Source organism: Nuphar pumila, chromosome 2 (genome assembly GCF_984573655.1).
Source record: "Nuphar pumila chromosome 2, dmNupPumi1.hap1.1, whole genome shotgun sequence".
Taxonomy (NCBI): Eukaryota; Viridiplantae; Streptophyta; class Magnoliopsida; order Nymphaeales; family Nymphaeaceae; genus Nuphar; species Nuphar pumila.
This window is the reverse complement of record NC_143250.1, coordinates 9,202,249-9,227,164: the sequence shown is the minus strand read 5'-3', so window position 1 is coordinate 9,227,164 and position 24,916 is coordinate 9,202,249. Positions and strand designations below refer to the sequence as shown.

The 24,916-nt window shown below is 37.5% G+C and overlaps 3 protein-coding genes across 5 annotated transcripts in view; 1 reads left to right on the top strand and 2 right to left on the bottom strand.

Moving 5' to 3' along the window:
• Window positions 1-16,301, top strand: part of LOC149844687 (pre-mRNA cleavage factor Im 25 kDa subunit 1-like) — a 29,671-nt gene extending 13,370 nt beyond the window's left edge. The window contains exons 3-7 of one of the 2 annotated variants that reach the window (XM_089997302.1): window positions 14,923-15,016; window positions 15,288-15,361; window positions 15,647-15,733; window positions 15,812-15,922; window positions 16,051-16,301. In XM_089997302.1, the coding sequence (XP_089853428.1) occupies window positions 14,923-15,016; window positions 15,288-15,361; window positions 15,647-15,733; window positions 15,812-15,922; window positions 16,051-16,122 (438 nt within the window). In that variant the 3' untranslated portion in view covers window positions 16,123-16,301. Of the gene's footprint in view, window positions 1-14,922; window positions 15,017-15,287; window positions 15,366-15,646; window positions 15,734-15,811; window positions 15,923-16,050 lie in introns of both variants that reach the window. The other variant, XM_089997300.1, reaches the window with a different exon arrangement.
• An 82-nt stretch (window positions 16,302-16,383) lies between these two features.
• Window positions 16,384-18,745, bottom strand: LOC149844686 (RING/FYVE/PHD zinc finger superfamily protein). Its single transcript, XM_089985883.1, has 3 exons — window positions 17,846-18,745; window positions 16,532-16,588; window positions 16,384-16,452 (listed from the first exon to the last, which is right to left on the bottom strand). Exons 1-3 carry the CDS (start codon window positions 18,743-18,745, stop codon window positions 16,384-16,386), a joined length of 1,026 nt encoding a protein of 341 aa, XP_089842009.1.
• A 2,629-nt stretch (window positions 18,746-21,374) lies between these two features.
• Window positions 21,375-24,916, bottom strand: part of PTAC14 (plastid transcriptionally active 14) — a 50,045-nt gene continuing 46,503 nt past the window's right edge. Inside the window, exons 10-13 of one of the 2 annotated variants that reach the window (XM_089995100.1) lie at window positions 22,342-22,447; window positions 22,054-22,251; window positions 21,767-21,809; window positions 21,375-21,677 (exon numbers count right to left, since the gene is read on the bottom strand). In XM_089995100.1, the coding sequence (XP_089851226.1) occupies window positions 21,599-21,677; window positions 21,767-21,809; window positions 22,054-22,251; window positions 22,342-22,447 (426 nt within the window). In that variant the 3' untranslated portion in view covers window positions 21,375-21,598. The remainder of the gene's footprint in view (window positions 21,678-21,766; window positions 21,810-22,053; window positions 22,252-22,341; window positions 22,448-24,916) is intronic. The other variant, XM_089995106.1, reaches the window with a different exon arrangement.

The following is a 24,916-nucleotide window of genomic DNA, read 5'->3' as shown; positions in this document are numbered from 1 at the left end:
CTCCAACCGCGGCAACTTTTCCTTTAAGCTTTGGGCAAACGGGTCTTATATGCCCCGGTTCATTACAATAATGGCATATAATCCCCTTTCTAGGTCCATAGTTATTTTTGTTAAAGTGGGGAGGTCTATATGCTTTAACATTTGATCTGGGCCTAGTAACGACCAAAACATCATCACTCTTAATGCTCAAACCAAGCCGAGTTTCTTCTTGACATATCTCGGCAAAGGCATCTTCAATAGGTAGGGCTTTGCTTCTATGGAGAAGAGATGCCCTTACTTGTTCAAATTCCGGGCGAAGTCCATGAAGGAATTGAAAAAAGTGCTCCTTTTCAATTTGTTCTCTTCTTAGCTCAATATCTTGTGGGGCAACCCACTTAGGCTCAAGAAGAGCAAGCTCATCCCAAAGGGGGGTTAGAGAGCTAAAATAGTCCCGGACACTCATGTCCATTTGTTTGGTAGAACGGATTTTCTCTTGACAAAAAAATTGTCGAGCAAGATCCTTTTGGGTATACATACCCTTAAGGAAAAACCAAGCCTCATTGGCCCTTCTAAATTTGGCAATATTAGCACAATTTTTAAGATCTACATTGTTCATAAACCATGCCAAAATTTTGGCATGGTTACTTTCCCAATCCTCAATTTTGGATTGATGATCATTAATGGCTTTGATGCGCTCATCGCCATCTAAAGCCTTCTCAATCTCATTTTCAATTTTGGTGAGAACAAGAGAGGGTTCGGGAGTAGTTCCCATAACAAAACCCCAAAGTTTCTTACCTCTTAGGTGATTTTCCATAGCGGAGGCCCACATGAGGTAGTTGGACCCATTTAGCTTAAAAGAGAGCTCCACTTTAGAGTCACGTTCCATCGGCACCAAATATTCTTCTTTTCTTCAAAAAACTTTGAGAGGCACGCGTTCCAAGATGACAAGAGAGAAGCCCAATCACCAACCGAGCTCTGATACCATGTAATGAAAAGAGGCGGAAGCACCAATAGAGCAAATGTCACTCTTAAAGAGTGACCACTAAAGCCAAGAACACAATCACCAAATGTGCACACACAAAAACTCTCAAATATGGAAATGACTTAAAGTCATAAGTTGGATATTGAAGAAGAGAAGAGAGAGGGGTATAAAACCCATACATAAGAAGGAGAACACCTCCTCTATTTATAGAGGAGGGAGGCTCTAAGGAAGAGACTACAAGGGGGCTCCCTTGTAGTCGTTGGGAGCTCCAACGGTCAGAAATATGACCGTTGGGGCCCCAACGACTATAAGAGTGGGGCCCCTTGTGGTCATCCTAAAAGGAAAAAAATAAAAAGATAAAAAGTAAAAAGCAAAAAGGAAAAAGGGGAAAAAAGATAAAAAAGAAAAGTACATTGACAGAATTACAATAATACCCCTATCGGGTATTTCAATAAAATAAAATATGTATATATATACATATATGTATACATATACTTGTATATATACGAATGTATATATATAAGTATATGTATATATATATATATTTTAACACCCCATGTCTTCTAATAGTTGATGAATCCATGCAATTTCCATGGTAGTAGTCGTCATGGCACGATATTCAAGCTTCTGTTGAGGATAAAGACACTTTTTGTTGCTTCTTACATCTCCATGAAATCAGCGAGTCTCCTAAAAACACACAAAAGCCAGTGGTGGAGTGACGGTTATTTGGGTCACCTCCCCAGTCAGAGTCAGTATAAGCAATTAATTTTAATTCAGAAGAAGAGGATAAGAATACTCCCTTGTTTAGTGTGTCTTTTATGTATCTCACAATCCGCAAGATGGCACTCATGTGAACTGATGTTGGTGCATGTTAGAACTAACTTGCAGTATGAATTGCATGAGAGATATTTGGTCTAGTAATACTCAGATACATCAAAGATCCCACAAGTTGTCTGTAGGGGGTGGGATCGGAGAGAGGAATACCATCATCAATCTTCATTTTGGCTCCTACTATAGCAGGAGTTTCACAAACTTTATCATTTGTAATACCTGACCGGTCAATAATCTCAGAGGCAAGCTTAGTTTGAGATAAAAAATACCCTCTATGAGAGTAAGCTACTTCAATACCTAAAAAATAAGTTAGAAATCCCAAATCAGACATTTCAAACCTATCCTTCAAAATTGATTTTATGCTTTTAACCCCTTTAGAATCACTTTCGGTTATAAGCATATCATCCACATATAAGAGCAGAATGACAATCCCTGCATTGGTTTTTTTAACAAATAAGGCAGTGTCAGTGAAACAGGAAGAAAAACCATTTTCTAACATTACGGAGTTAAATCTATCATACCAAGCCTTAGGGGCTTGATTTAAACCATAAAGTGTTTTTCGAAGATGAAGCACTTTCCTTTTGGGAGTCTCCATTCCTGGTGGAGCATCCATATATACCTCTTCATTCAGATCATCATTTAAGAAGGCGTTTTTAATATCCATTTGATAGATGTTCCATTTGTTGATTGAGGCAACGGTAATGAGACATCGGACAATGACTATTCGGGCCACAGGGGCAAAAGTTTCTTCATAGTCAATCCTGCATTCTCGACTATATCTTTTTGCAACTAATCGAGCCTTATATCTCTCAAAAGATCCATCGCTCTTAGTTTTTACCTTAAATACCCATCTATACCCTATTGCTTTCTTACCCTTAGGAAGATCTTGGAACTCCCAAGTCTTTGCCCTGTTGAGAGCTGAAAGCTCACATTCCATTGCTTTCAGCCATTCATCATTCTTTTTGGCTTCTTCGAAGTTTTTGGGTTCTATATAGGAATGGATGGCGCAATGGCAAGCTCTATGTTTAGGAGTAAACGAATCATATGAAATAAACCTAGAAGGCATCTTTCTACTTCTCTCAGTTCTTCGTAGGTTTTCATCATTTATTGAATTGGACCCACTTGGTTCACTGAATTTTTCAATTGCACTCCTAAAACTGTTTTTATCTCTATGGGTATATGTTATAGGATCTCTCAATGCTCCTTCACTTCTATGTTGGGAGATAGGTGGATGGGAAGAGCCATCTTCTTTATCATTGACGTCATTATGAATGAAATCGTCATCAATATCATCACTATCATCATCATGTGCTAACATTTCAAATAAAAAGGAGTAATCCATGTTTTCTTCAAAGGGTTCACTCCTTTCAAAACCATTAACATTTTCCAGAAAACTCACATTTCTGGAAACATATAGCTTGTCATTCTCAATATCATAACAACGAAACCCTTTTTGGGTTTTAAAATATCCAAGAAAAGCACAGGCAATGGCTTTTGGCGAAAGCTTGTCATTCTTGTCAGTAAGAACGAAACATTTGCAACCAAAAATTCTCAACCGACTATAGTCGGGTTCTTTGGTATACAATTTTTCAAAAGGCGAGATATTGTTCAAGTTTTTAGAAGGTAGCTGATTTATCAGATAGATAGATGTTAAAGCTGCTTCAGCCCAAAAACCTTTTGAGATGTTTTGAGAAACAAGTAATGTTCGAGTTGTCTCTATTATATGTCTATGCTTCCTTTCGGCTAATCCATTTTGTTTAGGGGTTTTGGGACAAGATCTTTGGTGACGAATACCATGACTTTCAAGATAATTTTTGAATTCACTTGAAAGGTATTCTCCACCAGAGTCAGTTCTAAAAATTTTTAGATCCTCATTAAATTGATTTTTAATCATCATATGATAGATTTTAAAAATTGTGAAAACTTCATATTTGTATTTAAGAAAATAAATCCAACAATATCTCGTGTAGTCGTCAACAAAAATGACATAATATGCAAAGCCTCCTTTTGATAGGACGGGTGTCGGTCCTCATATATCCGAATGGATAATTTCAAAAGGTCTTGTTGTAAACATAGATCTTTCACAAAAAGACAATTTTTTCATTTTCCCAAGAATACAGTCATTACAAGTTAAATCACTTTTACATAGACTTTTAACAAAAGGTAAATAAGAATTTTTTGCAATATTTGGATGTCCAAGTCTCTTGTGCCACACATTAATATCCTTTTGTTGGACAACATTACAAAACGGGTTCTTTGGAATTTGAAGGGAATCGACATAGTATAGATCGTCCTTCCTAGAGCCTTCCCCAATCAATCTCTCGGACCGGCGATCCTGTATCCAACATTTGTTAGATGAGAACTTTATATCGCACCCATGATCCAAGAGTTGATAAACAGAAAACAAATTTAAGTTTAATTTGGGTATAAATCTAATTTTTGGAATAAAGAACCCTTGTTTTCCAAAATTTCCTATTCATTTTACTTCGAGAGATGTTTCATCCGCAGTTGAAACAAAAGATGAAGAGGGATTTTTTGAGTATTTGAAAAAAGAACTAAAACTTGGGGTCATGTGAAAAGAAACACCTGAATCTAAAAGCCAAGAGGTCTTACCGGGAGGAGAAGAGGTTGAAGTGCATCCACGATTTGTTGCAATGAAAGAGCTCCATTTGAAGATGACGAGCATTCTTCCTTTTGAGGTTGGGATGTAGCAGCCATGGCAAGTAACTTTTTCCACTTTGAGCAAATAGGCTTGATATGCCCCGGTTCTTTACAAAAATGACATAAAAGCTTGTTATAATCCTTCTTCCCCCCTTGACCACTTGAGTTTTGATTCTTGAAGTGAGGAGGCTTGTAGGTTCTTAAGTTGTTCCCCGGTCTTGAGACGACATTAACTCCTTCATTTTCTTCATTATAGGAAGGTGTAGCTAGAACACTTGGGTTGTTCTTGCTTATACCCATACGAGTCTCTTCCCCATTTAGTTTAGTAATTACATCTTCAAGAGAGGGGGAAGTGAAGGCGGATAAAAGAGAAGATCGGATTTGTTCGAATTCAGGCCTAAGTCATTCAAAAAATTAAAAAATCTATCTTCTTCCAATTGTTTATAACGAAGCTCTATGGCTTCTCCACTTCACTTGGGTTCGAGCATAGCAAGCTCATCCCAAATAGAAGAGAGTTCGGCAAAATACTCCCTTATAGTCATCTCTCCTTGACGAAGAGTTAGAGCTCTCTTTTAAAGGTAATATTTATGAGATAGGTCCCTAGAGGTGTACATCTTCTCAAGGTACTCCCACGCTTGAGAAGCCTTCTTAAACTTGATAATATTGGCGTTAATTCTTGTTTCTACGGATGAGAAAATCCATGAGAGGATTTTAAAATTCCTCATCTCCCATTCTTCATGCTTTTTGGTGTAGTCTTCAAGAGCCTTGGCTCTTTCTTCGCCTTCAAGGATTTTTATTTCTCCTTTCTCCATCAAGGTTATCTTATGCTCCGGTTCGGGAATCGAGTCTTGAACATAACCCCAAAGCCCTTTTCCTTTAATATGAGCCTCCATGTTTCTGGCCCAGACGTGATAGTTAGACCCATTGAGTTTGAAGCCGAGAGAAAAATGAGAGTTTTTTTCACCCATTAGAGAGGAGAGATGATGAAAAAGAATACGTACCACAAAGGATTTTTAGACCTTTCTTGATAGAAGAGTCTTCTAAAATATTGGATGAACAAGTGAATCCACTTCATTCACCAAAAAAATCGAGGGCACACTTTTCGAGGCACCCGAAAAAGTGAGAATCCGCACGATCCTTTTTTTTTCTCCAACCTTGCTCTGATACCATGTGAAGAATCCTTGCAAACAATCAAGTTTTCAAATAACTTGATACTTCAAATACTCAATACACAAAATAAATGCACAGTGTTTATAAGTTTTACACCACAAAAGAAGTGCAATAAATGCACAATGTTTATAAGCTTTACACCAAATAAAGTGCAATAAATGCGCTTAAGGAGACAACTCCTTACTCTAATACATACCTACAATGGGCTCACATAGCCCTTATTTATAAGCAAACTTAAGAGACGGGCTATTCCCAACAGCTCTTATTAGAGACGTTGGGAATCAGCCCAACGTCTATATTTTTAAAACTGTGTACACAGTCAATGGCTGACTGTTGTACACTGTACACAGTCAGCCACTGACTGTGTACAAAAACATTATATAAAAAAACAAAAATAAGAAATGAAAAAAATTACAAAAATAAAAAGGAGAAATTACAATCATATTCAAAAACATGAATATGCGTAAAATGTAGAAATGACTAAAATACCCCTACAGCCAATACAATAAAGAAATATATATTTTATATATACAAGTAGATGAATACATATACATATATGAAATATATATGTATATGTATCTTCTTTTATATATATAAAATATATATAGAAAATACATTGTCTTATAAATTACAATTTAACACCTCCAAGGTACTTTTCACCTTTTACAGAAAGAACAAATAATAAATAATAAAACGAAAAAGAAAAAGAATTACAAAACATATTCCGAAAAGAATGTGTAAAAAGACTAAACTACCCCTACGGCTGAACAATTAGAAATATATATTTTATATATATAATAAGTAGATACATATATATTAATATATGTATATGTATTACCTTATATATATAATATATATATATAACATTACATGATTGATTACATAATTTAACAATGGTTATATAACTGGTAGGGGTCTGCCTAACCCCAGCTTTCTCTGTCGAAATGGGAAGGGGAGTAGATTCCCTACTAGTCTTGCATTGTCGGATGTTAGATCCTTGTTATAAGCCCTACCTTTATGCACCTTGTTACTAACTAAAGATAACGTGAGTATAAAAATCAGTAATGTTTATTGGATATGGAGAATAAAAGTCAAATTTGTTAACACTTAGAAGGGTTAACAATATGCTAAAGAAGGTCGTTAAAATGTATATGTATATACATATGTAACATATGTGTATATATATATATATATATATATATATATATATTTGTAAATAATCTTTTTATTTTTATTATTTTCTTCTTTTTGACCTAATCAATATAAGTTGACTAGAAGGCTTAGAGCCGTTGGAGCTAGTCCAACGGCTATAATTATAGCCGTTGGGCTAAATGGCTCTATGCGCCTCTCTTGTAGTATATAAAAGGGATGACTCCCCTCGTTGTGTATATGCATTCTTGCATTCTCTTATTAATAAAATATCATTATTTTTATCTCTTGTGTGAGTTTTGTGTGAATACCCCTTTGTGAGTTTTGTGTGTGGACTCCATTGTGAGATTTCCTTTGTTGATTGTCCACTTATGTATTTATTTGGTGGACTTTGGTGGTGATATTTAAAGATCACCATTTCATTACATGGCATCAAAACTTGAAAGTGTTGAAGCTCATTTGGGACTCTTATTCAAGTGCACGTGAGATCGTGATTGTGCAAGTGCTTGTGTGATTGTGATTGTGCATTTAAAGATTCAAGTGATCGTGTGATCCATTGGTGGTGGAGTGCTCGTGTTCTTCACCTTGCCTCTTCTTTTTCTTCTTCTTCTTCCTTTTTTTTCTCTATCCTTCTCTCTTCTCTTTTTATCTCTCTTAGCCCTTATAAAAGTAGATGGCAATGAAAATGACACCATTAAACCCATAAAACTCAATGATTTCAATTATGTAACATGGCTTTCAATCATGAAGCACCTTATATGGGGACTAGTTGATGGGTCTGATCCATAACCTAAGCTAGTTATTACCAAAGTAGTGGTTGAAAAAGTACCTCTTACGGAGGTTGAGAAAACTAAGGTTATGGCTACCTATGAGAAGGAATGGAAGGAATGAAAGATGGGGCATGCCAAGATCATATCTTGGCTTATTAGTAACCTAGATATCAAAAGGTGATCTAGCCTTGCTAAATTTGAACATGTCCAGAATATGACTCAAGGGGATAAAAGTATTAGACAATAAAATAACGAGTTGTTCGAGCTTTGAGAAGAGTTGTCTCTCTAGACCCAAAATAGCATTGTCTCAAAGATATAGAACTCCGCAAAAATAAATAGATGTAGAACACTTCTACTAATTCATCAATGGATTGAGGTTGGAATTTGAATCCACCAAATCGGTTTTCTTTCATAGAGTAAAAATTTTCTCTATTAAACACATTATATAAGAGTTAAGTATGGAGGAGAATAAGTTAAAGAAACTCTCTACCAAAAATGAGGATGATTTGGTCATTGTTGTATCTAGACCAAAAAATTATATATGTACTTACAAATCACCACATTATGGAAGTCAAGAAAATGAGTATGATAAGAAAAAAATAATTTGTCACTATTACCACGAACCGGGATACATAAAGTCCCAATGTCCCAAACTTAGAAGGACTTATGAGAAGAAGGTCGTCTCGGTTAGCTCTCCATAAGAACCAAATGACATTGCTCCTACTCAAGAATCATCCATTGAAAATATGTTTCCTGGCTCAACTTATGGAAGCTCTTCAACCTCTTCTCAATGGAGCATATTCATCAACTAGAGCTAGTGTCTCATCATTCTCGTATCCCGGTAAAAATCCTTTACTTTTTTACTTCAGTGTCTCGTTTCATATGACACCTAATGGTGATATTTTATCTGAATGCCACGGTAACTCATGTATGTCCAATTGTTTAATGTTGATGGTACATCTCTTGAGATAAAAGAAATATGAAATTTAAAAAAAAAATCTCAAAATTCAAAAGTTTTATTATTTCAAAAGCTAGATTTATTCCTAAACTAAACTTAAATATTTTATTTGTTTTACAAATATCTGACCATGGATGTAATGCTTTTTTCTCCTCTGATGGTTGTTGGGTGTAGGATCGCCAGTCAGGAAAGCCGCTTGGGAAAGGCCATAGGGAATGAGGCCTATATTACATGGCATTTTTGGAAATTCTCAAGAATACTTTGTGTTGTAATGTTCAGAAAATAGATTTGGATTTATGACATAAAAGACTTGGCCACCTTAATGCATCCAAAATTCAATACTTTCCAAATTTGAAAAAAAATTGTAATTCTTAAGAGATTGTCAATGCAAAAATAAGAATTAAAGATGGGGAAAACACTTGCAGATCCTAAACCCTACAGACAACTAATCGGAGTTCTTTATTATCTCTCAATCACTAAACCTAATATAGCACATGTTTTACACACAACTAGTCAATTTTAGCACGCTCCTACTTCTGGTCATATGAGAGTTGTTTTATGCATTATTAGATATATTAAACATTCTATTTATCAAGGTCTTTTCTTATTTGTTTTATCTATCTTGGATTCAACTGCCTATATTGATGCTAACTGGGGAAGTGATCCTAATAACAGACACTCAACCATGATTTTTTGTATTTTCTTAGGTGAATCCCTAATTTTATTGCGATACAAGAAGCAGCAAAAAGTTTCTCTTTCCTCAACTCAAGCTGAATATTGGGGCATGGCTATAACAACGATGGAGGTAGTCTAGCTTAGAAGATTGTTGGTTGATATAAGAGTTCAGATATCAGGAGCTTCACGATTGTGCTGTGACAATAAAAGTTTCATCTACATTGTCAGCAACTAGACCTTTCATGAGTGCACCAAACACATCGAGATGAACTGTCACTATCTTTGAGATGAGTATCTAAATGACACTATTAATCTACCATATGTTGTATTTAAGTACCAGTTAGCAAATTTCCTCACCAAACCTCTCACCGCTCCTCGTTTTTACTTTCTCTTAGGTAAACTTTCGGTTGTCATACCGTAAGTTTGAAGGATAGTGTTAATATATATATATATATTAGAAATATTTTTATTATTATTATTATTTTTCCTTTTTTTGACCGAGTCAACATAAGTTGACTAGAAAGCTTAGAGTTGTTGGAGCTAGTCCAATGGCTATAATTATAGCCGTTGGACTAGCTTCAACGGCTATATGAGCCTCTCTGATTGTATATAAAAGGGGATGACTCCCCTCATTGTGTATGTTCCTTTTTGCATTCTCTTATTAATAAAATATTATTATTTTTATCTCTTGTGTGGGTTTTATGTGAATGCCCCTTTGTGGGTTTTGTGTGATAACTCCATTGTGAGATTTCCTTTGTTGATTCTCTATCTGTGTATCTATTTGGTGGACTTTGGTGGCGATATTTAAATATCACCATTTCATTACAAACATGTGGTGGTGGTGTTTCACTTTCTAAAGCAATTGGTTGTGAGCTTTAGCATTTGGTAGACATCTAGTCTAACCGGTCTCTGTCAAGATCATGCATATGAATTTGGTCACATGAAGCACTTGTTGGAGAGTAGCATGAGGGGAAACTGTGTTCCCTTGTTTAGAGCAAACAATGAAGGGAGAAAAAATATCTTTATTGAACAAATTAGATATATGTCAATGATTGTGAATTCTTTGTAGAACTAATCATAATGACATAAAATGCATCTTTCACTAGATTTTTTTTATTACTTTTTTCTTCTCTTATAATATTTGTATGATATTTTCCATATCTTCTTTTTTTTGTATATTATTTGGCATGCATAATGCCATTATCATTGAAATCTGCACATTATGCATTACTCAGCTACTGGCCTTACAAATTGAATCTTGATTTATTGTCTGTTTATGATAAATCTAAACTAGTTTTTCAGATTAGTTGAATACCATATCAATGGCAAAATGGATGGTATGTTTTGATTACTCCAGCTTGCATATTAGCGCTAACCCAGCATAAAGGTTATGTCACAGGGACACGTGGATTTGGTCCTGTGCCATGCATGACACGAGCGGATACATGATACGGCACATTTATGACTACGACACACCTTGGATGGGAGGTTGACCGAGTCGGATGCATGTCATGCCCCCAAAAAGTCCTTTTTATCTCTGTTTTTAAACATAACATGAAAAAAGGTGAAAAGAGAGAGAGAGAGGCTGTGAATAGTCGTTCACAGCTGGCCACTCTGCCAGGAAAAGGGTGGATTTTGACCTCCTAATCAAATCTGACTGTCCCATCTGTGTAAGATCAGATGGCTGAAGCTACTATTCATAGTTTGTACATATGTGAATCATATCACCATGTATATATATATATATATATATATATATATATATATATATATATATATATATATATATATATACTCGTGTCCTCGTGTCTTATTTTTAGAAATTTTTTAATCCGTGTCATGCACCCGAGTCACGTGTCCGTATCCAATGGTGTCTTTGTGACAGCATAAAAGTATGGCATTTATACTATCCTCATAGTTGATTTTTGCATGCTTGGTAGCATGTAGCTATGATAAGTAAAAGCTTCTCATGTATCCACATGTACACAAGTGGATCCCCCAATAGGTTCATCTCCTTGGTATGCATGGCATTTGTCATGATATTGGGGTTTATGTTTATACATGTGTGCATTATGATATTCTCATGGAGAGAAGGAGAAAGAAAAAAAGAAAAGAGAGGATGAAGTTCATGAAGTTCACACCTTGGGAGAGGAAAAGGATATAGGTGAGAGATTATTCAGGCACATCACCTGCCCCAGGTATAATCTTGTGGAGTGACTGAGGTTTATTGGTGAGCAACTAGGAAGTGAATACATTTCAGTGGCTGATATGTTGAATCATACATCATATTGGAAAAAGGAAAAGAAGGAAAATACCAGTGAGGTCCAAGCATGATAATGAGAAAGGGAATGACTCATTGCATGACTAGCAGGGATTTTGGTCCAACAGTAGTTAGAAACAGTCAAGATTCACAGTGAATAATTTAGGTGGATCTCTGTCTGCCTTAATATATTATCATGTGTGTGCATGCTAAAATATGTGGAACATACCTTGCAACCGTGCTAGCATTTTAGGACTGAACAGCAATTTGTAATTTAGTTGTGCATTTAACACCATGTGTAGGATAAAGATTCTAGCTGTACATGTTTTTGTCAGTTGGCAACAAGTCTACCTTTTGACAAATCTATCAAACTCGTGACTGTGAGCACCCATCATGGTCATGCCACCAAAAACTACAGGCTGTGATCTCATGACAGTCCATCCCAAGACATAATCTGGAAGATTGAGATGAGCCCAGATTGATCGAGCTAGGTTTGATAGAGCATATATCAGGCTCAAGCTCAAACCGAGCTTGAACATTTGTTTCGAGCTTGACTCAGCTTAACTCAAGCCAGCAAATTCAATTTTTTTGTTTTCCATTATTGTGTTAAAAAGAAAGGGTGTTGGATTTGAACAGAGTGTCTCTTTTATTAAAAGATATGACACCACTTCACCAATGTACATTATGATGATAAAATTCATGTATAAAACTTATATACATATTTGTATGTGGCTTTACAAAAATATAATATAACTTATTGAGGTTTTGTGAGCCCAAGATCAGGCTTGAACTTGGCTCGTTTAACTGAACAAGCCTTATTTGAGCTCAAGCTGAGACCTGGAGACTTGGTTCATGATGCAGCACATCTGGGGGATGTGTTCAGGAAAAATGTTTCATCGGACCCGAATGTGCGAACTCTGTCCATCTTGGACATCCCATGGACAATTTTGGTATTTTTGAAATTTTGAAATTTTTTTATATTTAATTTTTATCCACAAATGTGATTTATTAGAATTTAGAAATTATTTTGATTGTTATTTTTATTTTTTAAGATTTTCGGTCTGACAAAATAATCGGATCCAGATATAGGTCTGATAGCCTGTTAGGATCTCTTTAGGGCTATTGGAGGGTGTATAAGCTTTTCGGGTAGTTTTCTTTTTAATTTTTGGGTCTGAATTTTTTTAATATGAGTTTGAATCTCTAAATTCATATTCTGGATCTCCTCGGGTTCACAAATATAGCTGTTGGCAACCAAGCAGACCCATTGGCCCAAAAAGAGGTGGTTGGGCCTAGCTTCCGCCTATTGGTCCAATGTGGGATGGATCTCTCCCATTGGACCTATGGAGCGGCAGCCCTAAAACCCTACCCTCTTGCAAAAAGTTGTAAAGGGTTCATCTCTAAAAGAAAACCCTAGAGATAAAAGAAAAGGAGCTTTGTTGTTTTCGAAGAAAAAAAAAAGAAGAGTTTTGTTGTTTTGAGATAAAGAAATAAGAAGAAAGAGGAGCCTAGGGCTTGAACGCCCCTCCCTCTCTACCATGTTCCTCCAACTGTAGCCGTCAAGTGACGTGAACTGCATGGAGAACACATCCATGGCCATGCGTAGACCTTGTTGAGGTTCGTACGTAAGCTAGGAAACTGGTGAAAAATTTGCCGCAATCTGTGTTGGCCAGCGACGAACACCGGAACTATCAGATTTGGATTCCTTTCCCCCTCTGTTTTATTTTAGTTTCTTGTTGAATGTCATAAACGAAACCTGTTTTGTGTGCTTGAACGATATTGCTGTACCTCATTTGTTGGATAAATGTTTTAAATGTCGGTTTTTGGGTGAATATTTTTCTTTGGGATTTTCTTATTGTTGGATTGAACAATATCTAATTTGATTTTTGATCTATTGTTGGATTGGATGTTGACTGCTCATATGTTTTTCTTCAAGCCTATTTAAGTTCATTTTATGCCTGGATTTTCTGATGGAATGGTGGTAGGGAATTGGATGTTTCTGTGCATTGATTGCGTGAGAAATTGAATGCACAAAATCTGTTTTTGTTCTTCTCTATTGTTGACGTGCCCAATCTGATGTGCATGCATGGGCATATTTTGTTGTTTCATGTCCTAGGCCAAGAACACGTTTTATCTCTTTCTGCTCATCCTGTTAAAGGCCAATCCAGAACATGTGCAGGACTGATAACAGACCCAAGTGTTTAGAGTGAAGCTCATTGGGCAGATACTCTGTCCCCTGCAAATTCGTTTCTGTATTTTCCTCTGTTCACGCCCGCTCGTGTTGAACTCATTGGGGCGTTTTAAAGTGTGATGTGCTGCGCCTGACTGTACTCAGATTTTCTGCTTGGAATTGGGACAGCCGATGACCACTGTCCCGGTTCATCCCATGTTCAAATTCTGTTTACGCTTGTTATTGAATTGACTCTGCTGGTTCTTCGTTTAATCAGGATATCATGCTGCTGACCTGAATGCGTTCAGGCCCTATTTAAATTTTCTGTTATCTGCATTGACCAGACTGTGTTATCATTCTTTAAACTAAGATGTCAACTGAATTGGCATGCAGTTCCTTAAATCGTGTTAGTGTCTGATTAAATCTGAAATCTAAATAACTTAAAGGTGATAGCAAAACAGTAATATATATATATATATTTTATCATCATACCTATTTAATTTTTCTTAGATTAGCCCTATTCCAGTAGGCTTGTATGATTTAGCGTTCAGAACACTAGGGTGCTCCTTAGCATCATACCTCCATTTCTCTTGCATCAGGTTGGATATATATTTGTTGTCATCGACTTCCTAGGTTGTGGTTCCATCTCCATAGTTTCGTAGGATTTAGTGTTTGGGACACCATTAGGGTGCTCCTCTTTAGCATCGCTGTCATTCTTGTGTCAGTTCATTGCTTACCCTTGCACATTTTCAAGCAGCTTCTAGGCACTTCAACAGTTTTGTTGCAATTGCGGTTCTCATCTTTCTTAGCATTTTCAGGTTTTCTTTTCTTTTTTTTATCTTTACTAATTGAAATCTCACTGCCAGAGGAGAGCTCATAGTAAAATGTGTCAGAACAGATTAACTATTTTCTAGGAACTGTGACTTGAAAATATTCCTCTTAGTTTTATTCAGTTTGCCTCTATTTAATGCACCTGACATTAGCAAACTTGCTCTTACTGCTTCCATTAAATGGTCCTTGTCATTTTACATTATCTTGCTATTCTATAACCACCACCATCCCAAAATAGTAGCTGATAACATTTGGTTATGTTAATAAATGATTGTAGTCATCTAGTTATGGAGTTGAAACCATTATGTTAACGCTTTTAGATAGTGAAAAATTCACCACTACGCCTTCAGATCATGCCTCAAAATATAATCTTTTGTATGTAAATTGGTTCGTATGTGCATTCTAACATTAGTGAATGTATTGTTGGTTTTCATCATTTCTGCTACTTCACCCCCTCCATTGATGATAACCAAAGCTATACAATAATAGGTGGAGCAGTCCGATCACCCTCATGTGTTGTTGTTGCAAGTAAGAAATTCCTTCTACAGGCTGCCTGGTGGTCGCTTAAAGCCTGGTGAAACAGGTAAATTATTTGTGGCAGTTCTAGTTTTGTTCCAACATATTTTGGCATCTCTATTTTTTAAAACTTATCCGGACACAAAATGATGATTTCTCTTTTATCAAGGCTGTTGCTTTCAGCTCTAAATTGGCAATCATCTTGACAGATGTAAATGCTTTGCTGGTGCTTGTATATTCTATTGCAACATGCCATAGGAAATTTTTTTTTCAGGTGTTAAACAGATCTGTTTTTTGACTGATGAACTGAATGAGCAGTGAATGCATACTTTTCTTAGAGATTGAAGGGCTGAAACGCAAGCTATCAAGCAAGTTATCTCCTGATGAAATCGACTCAGATGCAGAGTGGCAGGTAGGTCTATGAGTTGTATTTTAACCATGAGGTTAATCTTAGTAAACATTTGGGTTGGGCTGTAATGATGTAATATTCACGTTTTAAAGTCAGCTGTGTAATTGTGGTTTATTTTCAAGATCAAGCATGAACTTAGGCCAAACTAAAAACACCATGATCTGGATCCATGACTTCATAGGTGAATATTTTAGATAACATTTTATCCAACCATGCAGTGAGCTTCTCATACTGGAGTGTCTGATGATTAGTAGGCTAAGGTCAAGTGAGATTTCTTTTTTTTACCAGGGAGGAGAATGTGTTGGCATGTGGTGGAGGCCTGGTTATGAAACTCTCATGTTTCCTTATTGCCCATTTCACGTAAAGCAGCCAAAGGTGGAGAAACTTACACAACCGCAGAGACTAATTTCATTCAGCACACTTCAACAAATTCTCACAACCATTTTCATGCAGGAATGCGTGAAACTTTTCTTGATTAAGCAGTCTGCTAGTCGGAAGTTCAGAGTTCCAAGAAACATGAAATTGCTTGTGGTTCCACTCTTTGAACTCCATGATAATGCCAAGGTATTACAAGTTAGATACCTCACATCAATCAGAATCATGACACTATGTTAATCATTTTGGTTTAAGCTCTCTCTCTCTCTCTCTCTCAATATTTTTCTGATTCTAATTCCAAGCACTTCATTTTGTAGACTTATGGCCCTATAATATCCAGTATACCAGAACTTCTATCAAGATTCTCATTCAACTTTGTCCGTGATTGAATATGTTGCGCAAAAGATCTCACAGGAGGAAGTAGCTGCATTGATTGTGGATATTACATCTTACAAGGGTCTCTTTCAACAACTTTTGTCCATGATGTGTTTGTGTGGAGTTTTGGATTTTTCCATGGACTGTATCATATTATGCTCTATTAATAGAAACCAAACGAATTTCAAACTAAGATGCAAGTACATTTATATTGCATAATGATTCAAAACGGAAATCATCATGACAGTTTTGTGATTCGTATGGCCCAAATAAGTTCAATAATTACCAAGGTGAAACTCTTTAGTAGTAAGGGTCTGCCTTGCATAGAGATTGAAGAACACTAACTAGCATGACAAATTAGAACTCATTTACAACATGAATGTGTAAAGGAGAGGGTTTGTCATTGATTGTGTTACGATTTACCCGTCTGCCTTTTGCTTGGTCTCTGGGAACTATCTTGAACTTGCCTGTCTGTTGTTGCTGCAATAAAGAGAGAGAACCATTTAACATCATATTACTAAGAACAAGGTCTAGGAGAACAATATCCCCAGTGCGCAGGGGTACTTGCAGAGTCTTACTGTTCTACACTGAAGACACTGAAACAAGACCACGTCAACATTGCACCACTCAGCTCATAACAAAACATCTGAAACCTTCTAGAACAGATTAGGTGATATTCCAAAAGCCAATCTTTTGGTGTTTTGGCAAGATCACCATCCAATATCAGCCAGCAAGGCTGCTGATGATATCACCTGGGCCATCTGTGGGACCCTGTTTGTTTGCTAGATCAACAGTGGCGATGAACAGAATGGACGGTAAAGATGCCAAAATAAAGAGGATCGGTAAATTTTGCATATTGCCTGATCTGTTCTCATGTTATTTTGAAAAAAAGATCTGTTTTTTTTCTTCTTGAAAATGTTGTCAAGAAGATATCAGTATATATAAAAATACAAAAATATGAAAGTACAAAAAAATACATATTTGCTTTCATCACATTGCATTGACGATATTTTCAAAACACCATTTTTTTAATATTATAATGGCTCTTGAAATATTGCAATAAAATCATGATATTTTAGAAATATCAGCAATATTTGCTACATAACACAAGCATGTGATTTCATTTCTCGCATCAAGGATAAGCTTCTAAAGTTTTAAGAAGTTTTGATCAAGGTCCAAAGGAAGGGAAATGGATAAGAAAAAAGTGTTGGGAAACAGAAACAGGAAACAAGACTTTAAGGTATGTATGTTTACCATGTGATGTGAAACAAGTTTTCATTCCATGGGAATGGAGCTTCCCATGCATTTTTAGAAGTTTCTCGCAAGTTTCAGAAACACGAAGAGGGCATTTGTTACAGTACCGCCAATGGGAAGACTCTCTCCTTTGGAGGGAAAACGCTTTCATAGGGAAGTTATGAAACCATTTTTACAGGAAAGCTGTTTTTTTGCATTTATTATGTAGGTCTCACCATATATTTTTTCCATAGACATGTTTGTTTCACCATTTGTATGAAACAGCAAAGCTTCTTTCATAGAAAAGGATAAGAAACAAACACCCCTTCCGGTTTCAGAAACAGGAAACAAATTTCACGTGTAAGTAGAGCTTCTGGTAACCCCACCCTCGTTTTGATGCCTAGTCTACAGATTAACTACCTTAAGACGAGGCATAGTTTGCGATGATGGCAACCAAAAATCCACACAATGTCAAGAGGGAAAACACGCGAACCATCTTTTTACCTTCTTCCACAGATGGGTATGAAGCTTGCAGAAGCCGACGATGAGCCCACCGGCCTTCTCCTCTCTGTACTCGAGATGCAGATCGTTCTCCAACCCGCAAGAAGCATGGAATGCGGAGGAGCATCTCGGCTCCGAGCACTCGATGACGGATCCCTTAGTGGTTTTACAAACGTAGCAACTTCCTCCCCATCTTCTCCGGGGGACGTTGGAGCAGTCGATATCGTTCCTTCCCGCAGGATCCCTAAAGAACACTTCCGGGACGAGAAGAGCGCACAGGATGTGAGCCCACCGGCCGTCGGTGGTGGGCTTCAGCGCGCCGGTCTCGGCCGGGCAGAGGCAGCAGGACGGTCTCTCGGACCGGCCGGGAAACCGGCACTTTGCGCAGAACCAGTCGCCGGCGGGGATGGCGTCCGAGAGAGGTTTGCCGTAGCAGGAGGCGTGGACCGTGACGTCGCAGCCATCGCAGAGGACAATAGGGTCGGAGGGGTCTCCGTCAGTGCTCTTGCAGACGCTGCAAACTATACCATCGTCCTCCTCCTCGTTGCCATCATCATGAACGACACGTTTTTCTTCTTTTGCTTCTGGTTTGGAGCTGGAAGAGAATGTGGGGATCTTTCGAATGGGGGTTTTCTTGAGGGTGGGTGAGTGGGAAGGGAGATGGTGGCGTTTTGGAGGAGAAGGGGAGGGGGATTCGAGTTGGGTAGGGGCGTGATGGAGAGCCCAGATTCTCTTCTTGGCTGGGAGGCAGTAGGTGGTGGTGGTAGCGGTGATGTCTCTCTTCTTGCCTTGCTCTTCTTCTTGCTGCAGTAGCTTGAATCGTTTGAGAGGATGGAGGCCGTGGAACCTCTTCGATGGCGATCTGTAGTCTTGTTGGGAACGATGAGTTTCCTTGTCTCCCATCTCTCTCTCTCTCTCTCTCTCTATATATATATATATATATATATATATATATATATATATATATATATATATATGCAGTGTGTAGCGAACGAGGATAGCAAAGAGAGGAGAAAGAAGGGGGAAGAGAAGAAGAACTGGAGAAGGCGGTGGCGGGAAAGGTGAAAACCCGGGAACGAATTCGCCATTTCGAAAAACAATTTTCGGAATTTCTGGCGTTTGGTTTGAAATTTTCAAATTTTAGAGGGCCCTCTCTCTTTCTCCCCCACCCCACTTGAAAATTTGTTGCGATTTCGGGCTTTTGGTTCTTTGTTTTTGAACTTCCCTCCATGTTTTTACATTTCGTGTTCAAGGAGGTATCTTATTCAAAATTACAGTCCAATATTTTATGCCAAAAAATGCCGTCTGTTCTGAATGACGAAATTTTGGAACTTCCCTCGTGCTCAATGAGTCGGTTTGACTCGTACCAAACCTAATTGGATCAGGGTTTGGTGACAATGAAAGAGGTCCGATTAGAAATCAGGTCGGATCCAAAGGGTCTGATTACTATAGGGAGCAGGGTAACCCGAGTTCCGATTAAGACCTGTGAATTTTTAATATAAAAAAGATTTTTAAAAATTTATTATTTTATCGGGTATGGTTCATGTAATTCTTATAGGATCCGGGTATGGTTTTTGTTGTGGCAAACCCAATCAGACCCGGTTTCGGGCTTCCTATCTTCCCCTCAAAGTCAGATCCAGGTTCAGACTCACCTGGCTCCAAACCAGATCCAACTCGTTGACACCCTGCTTGGGCAAGGGTTTTGTCAAAGGGTCGTGTGTGACCTGGTTCTAACCCAGATCCGATCTATTAGGGTTCAGGTTCGGATTTAGTGATAGGACTTGGGAGTGTGAATGGGTTGGGTATGACCCGTTCCTTACCCATACTGGGTTCAGTATGTCAGGTAACAAAGGAACTGGTCCGGTTAATTATCTAGGTTAGACCCGTGAGATCCATTAGCACACAAAGCCAGGTATGGGTTTTGAAATTTCATACTAAACCAGGGTCCGACCCAAGTTTCAATTAAGATTCACAATTTTTCAATGTAAAACAACATAAAAATTATTATTTTACTGGGTATGGACCAGGTCTGGTTTGTGCATTCCTTATAAGATTCAGGTATAGTTTTCCTGTGTTAAATACAGTCTGACCCAGATCCGGACCTAGTACCAACACTTCTGTTTTGGATCTGGGTTCAGACCCACCCAATTCTGGTGGAGGTCCAACCCGTTGACACCCCTAGATATAGGTATGATTGGTTAATCGGGTCAAACCCACAAGATTCGAGTACCGTAAAGACCTGGGTTTGTTTTGGGAATTTTCATGACAGACCCAACTCCTACATGAGTCTCGATTAAGATCAGTTATTTTTTAATGTTAAAACTGTAAAAAAAAGTTAAGATTTGATTAGGTCTGGTTTGTGCCATCTGTAGCCAGACCCATGTCTGATTTTGCATAGGCCAAGTTTAGAACTTGGACCCATATCCAGACCCTGTGATAGCACCTTACAGTTGGACCCACTGGGTCCGAAATGTCGATAGTCCTATCCGCCTCTGAACTTGACCAGACCTTAGTGGAATGAATCTAACCAGATTTGGCAAAGGTAGGACCAATTTTGTTATGATCGATTCACATAGTGAGTCGTTTCTTAAAATTATTCAAAAGATCAAACCTAATCGAATCAAATCAAATCGATTTTGAATCGGTTTATAAAAAATAATCATTTCAATTAAAATTATAATAGGAAATAAATACAGTAAAAATTGAAAAATAAAATTTTGGAAAACAAAAATAATGAGAGGTTACAAATATCAATGTTGTCAGTATCGGTCCTGAATCGTTGGGCCACCGATTCAGCTGTATCAGCCGATACCGATACTCAGCTGAATCGTTCTGTATCGGTCAGAAAATAATAAAAAATTATTATGTGTCAACCATAACGTGACGCATGTTAAAATAATCATAATAATTAATTTTTAGTATTCTTTCACATTTATTTAAAAAATAGCCGGTTCAGGGTGAAGCCTATCGAAATTCGGAATACGCACTCTATAACATACGGACTAGTTTAATGCATGATGTCTGTCACAGGGACACGCTATTTGCGCTGTGTGTCACTAGTGAGACAAGGACAATGACACGTACTGCATTTTTTTTTTTTTTTTTAAATAATATTTCATTACATTTTAATTTTATTTCGATAAAAACCCATGTTTTAATGTTAAAATATTCAAAAATAGCTTTTTTTATTAAAAATAAATAAATAAAAATTCCATGTTCTCATATCCCATTTTTTAAAGAATTTTCAAACTTTTGAGTGGAATCCGAATCCCACGTCCTCAAGCCCGCGGATCATTGTGACACAGCATATACTTGTCCAAAAATGTAAACCAAAGCCCAAGAAGTTGCCCAAGGGCTCCGCACACCTGGCTATGTGGGTCAGCTTAACGCGTTCAAGCTGAAGGAAGTTGTGAGTTCAATACCCGGAGTGCACATCCCTTGCCACAAGCTAAAACTAATGAAAAATTATCCTCAGTGGAGAAGGGAAAGTACTTGCAGTTTTACACCAGACACTGAAACAGGGTTCTCCAAGTTATCCAAAAAAGAAAAGCCAAGGAAGTTCCTTTCAAGCCAACTTTATGTGACAATGAAAGTTCAGTCCAAACATGAAAAGAATTTCAAGGCATCTACTGCTTACAAAATTTCCGCCATTGTACACATACATAAGCAACTGCCAAAAATAACGTTGCTCGTACATGATTACAGATTGATACATTAGCAGTTTGAACGTTAATGCAACACAAATTATGCAGTTAATCAAAAGAGTATTCTGTCAAGATAAAGTTCCAATGCGCGGTTAACCTTCTGAATAAACGTCTTCCGGTGCATTCGGTATCTGCCATACCACAAGATCATTAGAAACACAAGTATTAAAAAACGCAATAGCCCAAACACCAGAAAATGCTAGTGCAGTTGTGAACATACCTGATTGCAGCTTCCAGTGATCTCCTCACTTCGGGATTAGAATCTGAACATTTTTATCACAGAAATCAATCCACAATATTCATAAATTTTGGTTCCTATGGGTACGTTTGAAAACCTCAAATGGCATATCTATGTATTTAAATATAGTATGGAGCCCACACTGAGATCCAAGGTAAACGAACGCTGAATTTGGGATATGATCTCAAATTCAAATTTGAGATCCAAGAAATCAAACTCCCCAAGAGAAAAATAAACAAGCAGTCATTTTCATTTCTCACAAATCATACCAAGAATTTGCTGATCCTGTTCAGCTGTTGTAGGGAATTCTGCTAAAATGCTTTGGCATTCTTCCTGTAACTCCAGAACTGCTTTCCTTTCTAAGCTTGGGATTGGAGGCATATCCCCATCTGACCATGTTGGCAGCGTACGTGCAGCTGCTAAGATGGCCCCATCTACAAAGGTATCTTCTCTGTCAGAAAGCCTACCTGGGGGGCGGGGGGGCCAACATCCTGAGCTATTATTTGACAGGCTATACATAGTTCAAGCAAACAAGATAATTGAAGCACAATACGTACTGTTGTAGTAGTATTCATTTGGAAGGCCTGATATATTGAAAGCAGATAAAAATGAATCCAAGTGAATCCTTGAATTTCCAGAGAAAGGTATGTCGTCCCAAGGATTCTGGTATGCCAAACAATCAACAAAACATAGAAAACAATGGAAAGTTAAAATAAAAAACATCAGCTATCCATCTGAAAGAAGACAGGCATCAGGAAATAACTTGAAATAATGAAGTTTCAATTGGACATGTGCATCAGAAGTGCTTGAAACATATAACCTTGCCAGGTCATGGATAAGCACAGATCTCCACAACTTGTAGAAATCTTAGTAAACTAGGACTAACTTGGATCAACAGAATTGACAGATTCAACCACGTTCAAATCCCAAGATGGGTAGACAACCAAGCATACACTGAATATAATCATGAAGCAAAAAATTCTATTACCAATCTCAAGTGTATGGCAAATCTGAAATCCATGCTAGACACATTTCATCAATAACTCAAACTTTGATTGTAGGTAATAGTGAGAGGATTTTTCAAGTGTATCAATAAAAGAGAGAACAAGTCACGTTGGTTGTCCAGTAGTCATCTGAAACAGTAGTGAAAAAATGTTTAAAACTGTAAAACGCCATTTTTTTCTTGTGAGATTAAAAAACTTCATTTTCTCACATTTTGGCAAAATATCGACAAAAAATTAATAAAGAAAATGAAAACTAATTGTTACAAAGGGATTTTTTAATTTAAAAAGTAAAAAATTCAATTTCTTGTTATATTAACAATTTAATCGGCTAGGAAAATTCTCATGTTTGTCGCAATTTTTGACAAAAACATTGATATTTGTCACTAAGCCTGAAACAAAAGCTAAGATAATGAATGTTGTAAAATGTTTAGCTTAAGGTGTACCAAAACAGTCTAAGATAATGTCACCTAGAAATTGTAATGAAATATGCGGAAAAGAAAAGTATGTCCTACAATGGACATTCACACATGGAAATTAAAGAACAAGTCCAAAAGAGGACATACACAAAAGCCAATAATGGCTAGAAAGCATAAAATCTTATAAATGCACTAAAGGGCTTGAAGAAGCCACACCTTACAAAGGGGGAGACCCCACTTATTTATAGGCAAGAGAGGAGTGAGGGAGAGTTAGAGAAAAGCAAGAGAGAGGGACCATTGGGAGTCCCAACAAGGAGTCGTTGGGCTCCCAACGGTCACAATTGTGACCGTTGGGGGCCCAACGACTCTTTGTTGGGGCCCCCAATGGCTGTGCATTAAATGCACAAAAAGAAATAAAAAAACAAAAAAAGGAAAAAGGAAAAATAGAAAAATGAAAAAGGAAGAAAAAGGAAAAAGACTAAACTGCCCCTATTGGGCGAGATTACATAACTACCCCTTATCGGGTAGTGACTGATATATATATATATATATATATTACATATATTTTAACACCCTCCCTCAAGCTTTACGGGGATACAACGGAAAGCTTGTTGAGAAGAAACATGAAACGAGGAGCAGCAAGAGCTTTGGTGAAGAAGTCCGTCAACTGGTACTCGGATGTGACGTAGGGCAGCGCTATGGTTCCTTTTAGGTATTCATCTCGAACATAGTGGCAATCCATCTCAATGTGTTTGGTACGCTCATGGAAGGTGTGGTTGCTTGCAATATAGATAGCACTCTTGTTATCGCAACACATCTTCGAAGGAATTGAGATGACGATGCCCATATCGCAGAGGAGACTTCTAAGCCACACCAGCTCCATGGTTGTAGTGGCCATTGCACGATATTCCGCTTCAGTTGAGGACAATGATACTTTATGTTGCTTCTTGCATCTCCAAGAAATCATAGAGTCACCTAAGAAAATACAAAAACCAGTGGTTGAGACTCTATCATTGGGATTTCCTCCCCAATCAGCAGCTGTATAAGCAATTAACTCAAGGGATGATGAAGAGGAAAGAAAAACTCCCTTAGTTATGGTGTTTTTAATATATCTGACAATCCTTAAGACTGCACTCATGTGCACAGTTGTAGGTGCATGTTGAAACTGACTGACGGAGTGAACGGCATGAGCTATATCTGGCCGAGTGATGGATAAGTATGTCAGAGACCCAACGAGTTGACGGTAGGGAGTAGGATTCTCAAGAAGAGTCCCATCTTCCAGCCTGAGCTTTGCATTGATAACCTCAGGGGTTTCTGTCTTCTTATCATCCGAAATTCCAGACTTGGCACAAATGTCAGCAGCAAGTTTCATCTGAGAGAGAATATACCCCCGAGGTGAATATGCAACTTCAATACCTAGAAAATATCTTAAGAAACCAAGGTCAGACATGTCAAAATTTTCTTTCAAAATTTTCTTAATATCATGGATTCCTTGCTCATCACTTCCGGTGATGATCATATCATCAACATATAGTAGTAGAATAACTACAGAGGACCCTGCACTTTTCACAAACAACGCAGTGTCAGTATAACATGAACGAAAATTTAAGCTAGTCATTACATTGCTAAATCTGTCATGCCAAGCTTTCGGAGCTTGTTTTAACCCATATAAAGCCTTTTTTAGTTTAAGAATTTTGTTTTCACCAATAGAT

Bases quoted from the DNA above. Each gene is read 5' to 3' on its own strand.
- LOC149844686 (XM_089985883.1), bottom strand. From the start codon at position 18,745: ATGGGAGACAAGGAAACTCATCGTTCCCAACAAGACTACAGATCGCCA. The intron at 16,589-17,845 runs GTAAAAAGATGG...TCTTTATTGCAG, and splicing joins ATACCCATCTGTGGAAGAAG to CAACAACAGACAGGCAAGTT. The intron at 16,453-16,531 runs GTAAATCGTAAC...TTGTCATGCTAG, and splicing joins ACCAAGCAAAAGGCAGACGG to TTAGTGTTCTTCAATCTCTA.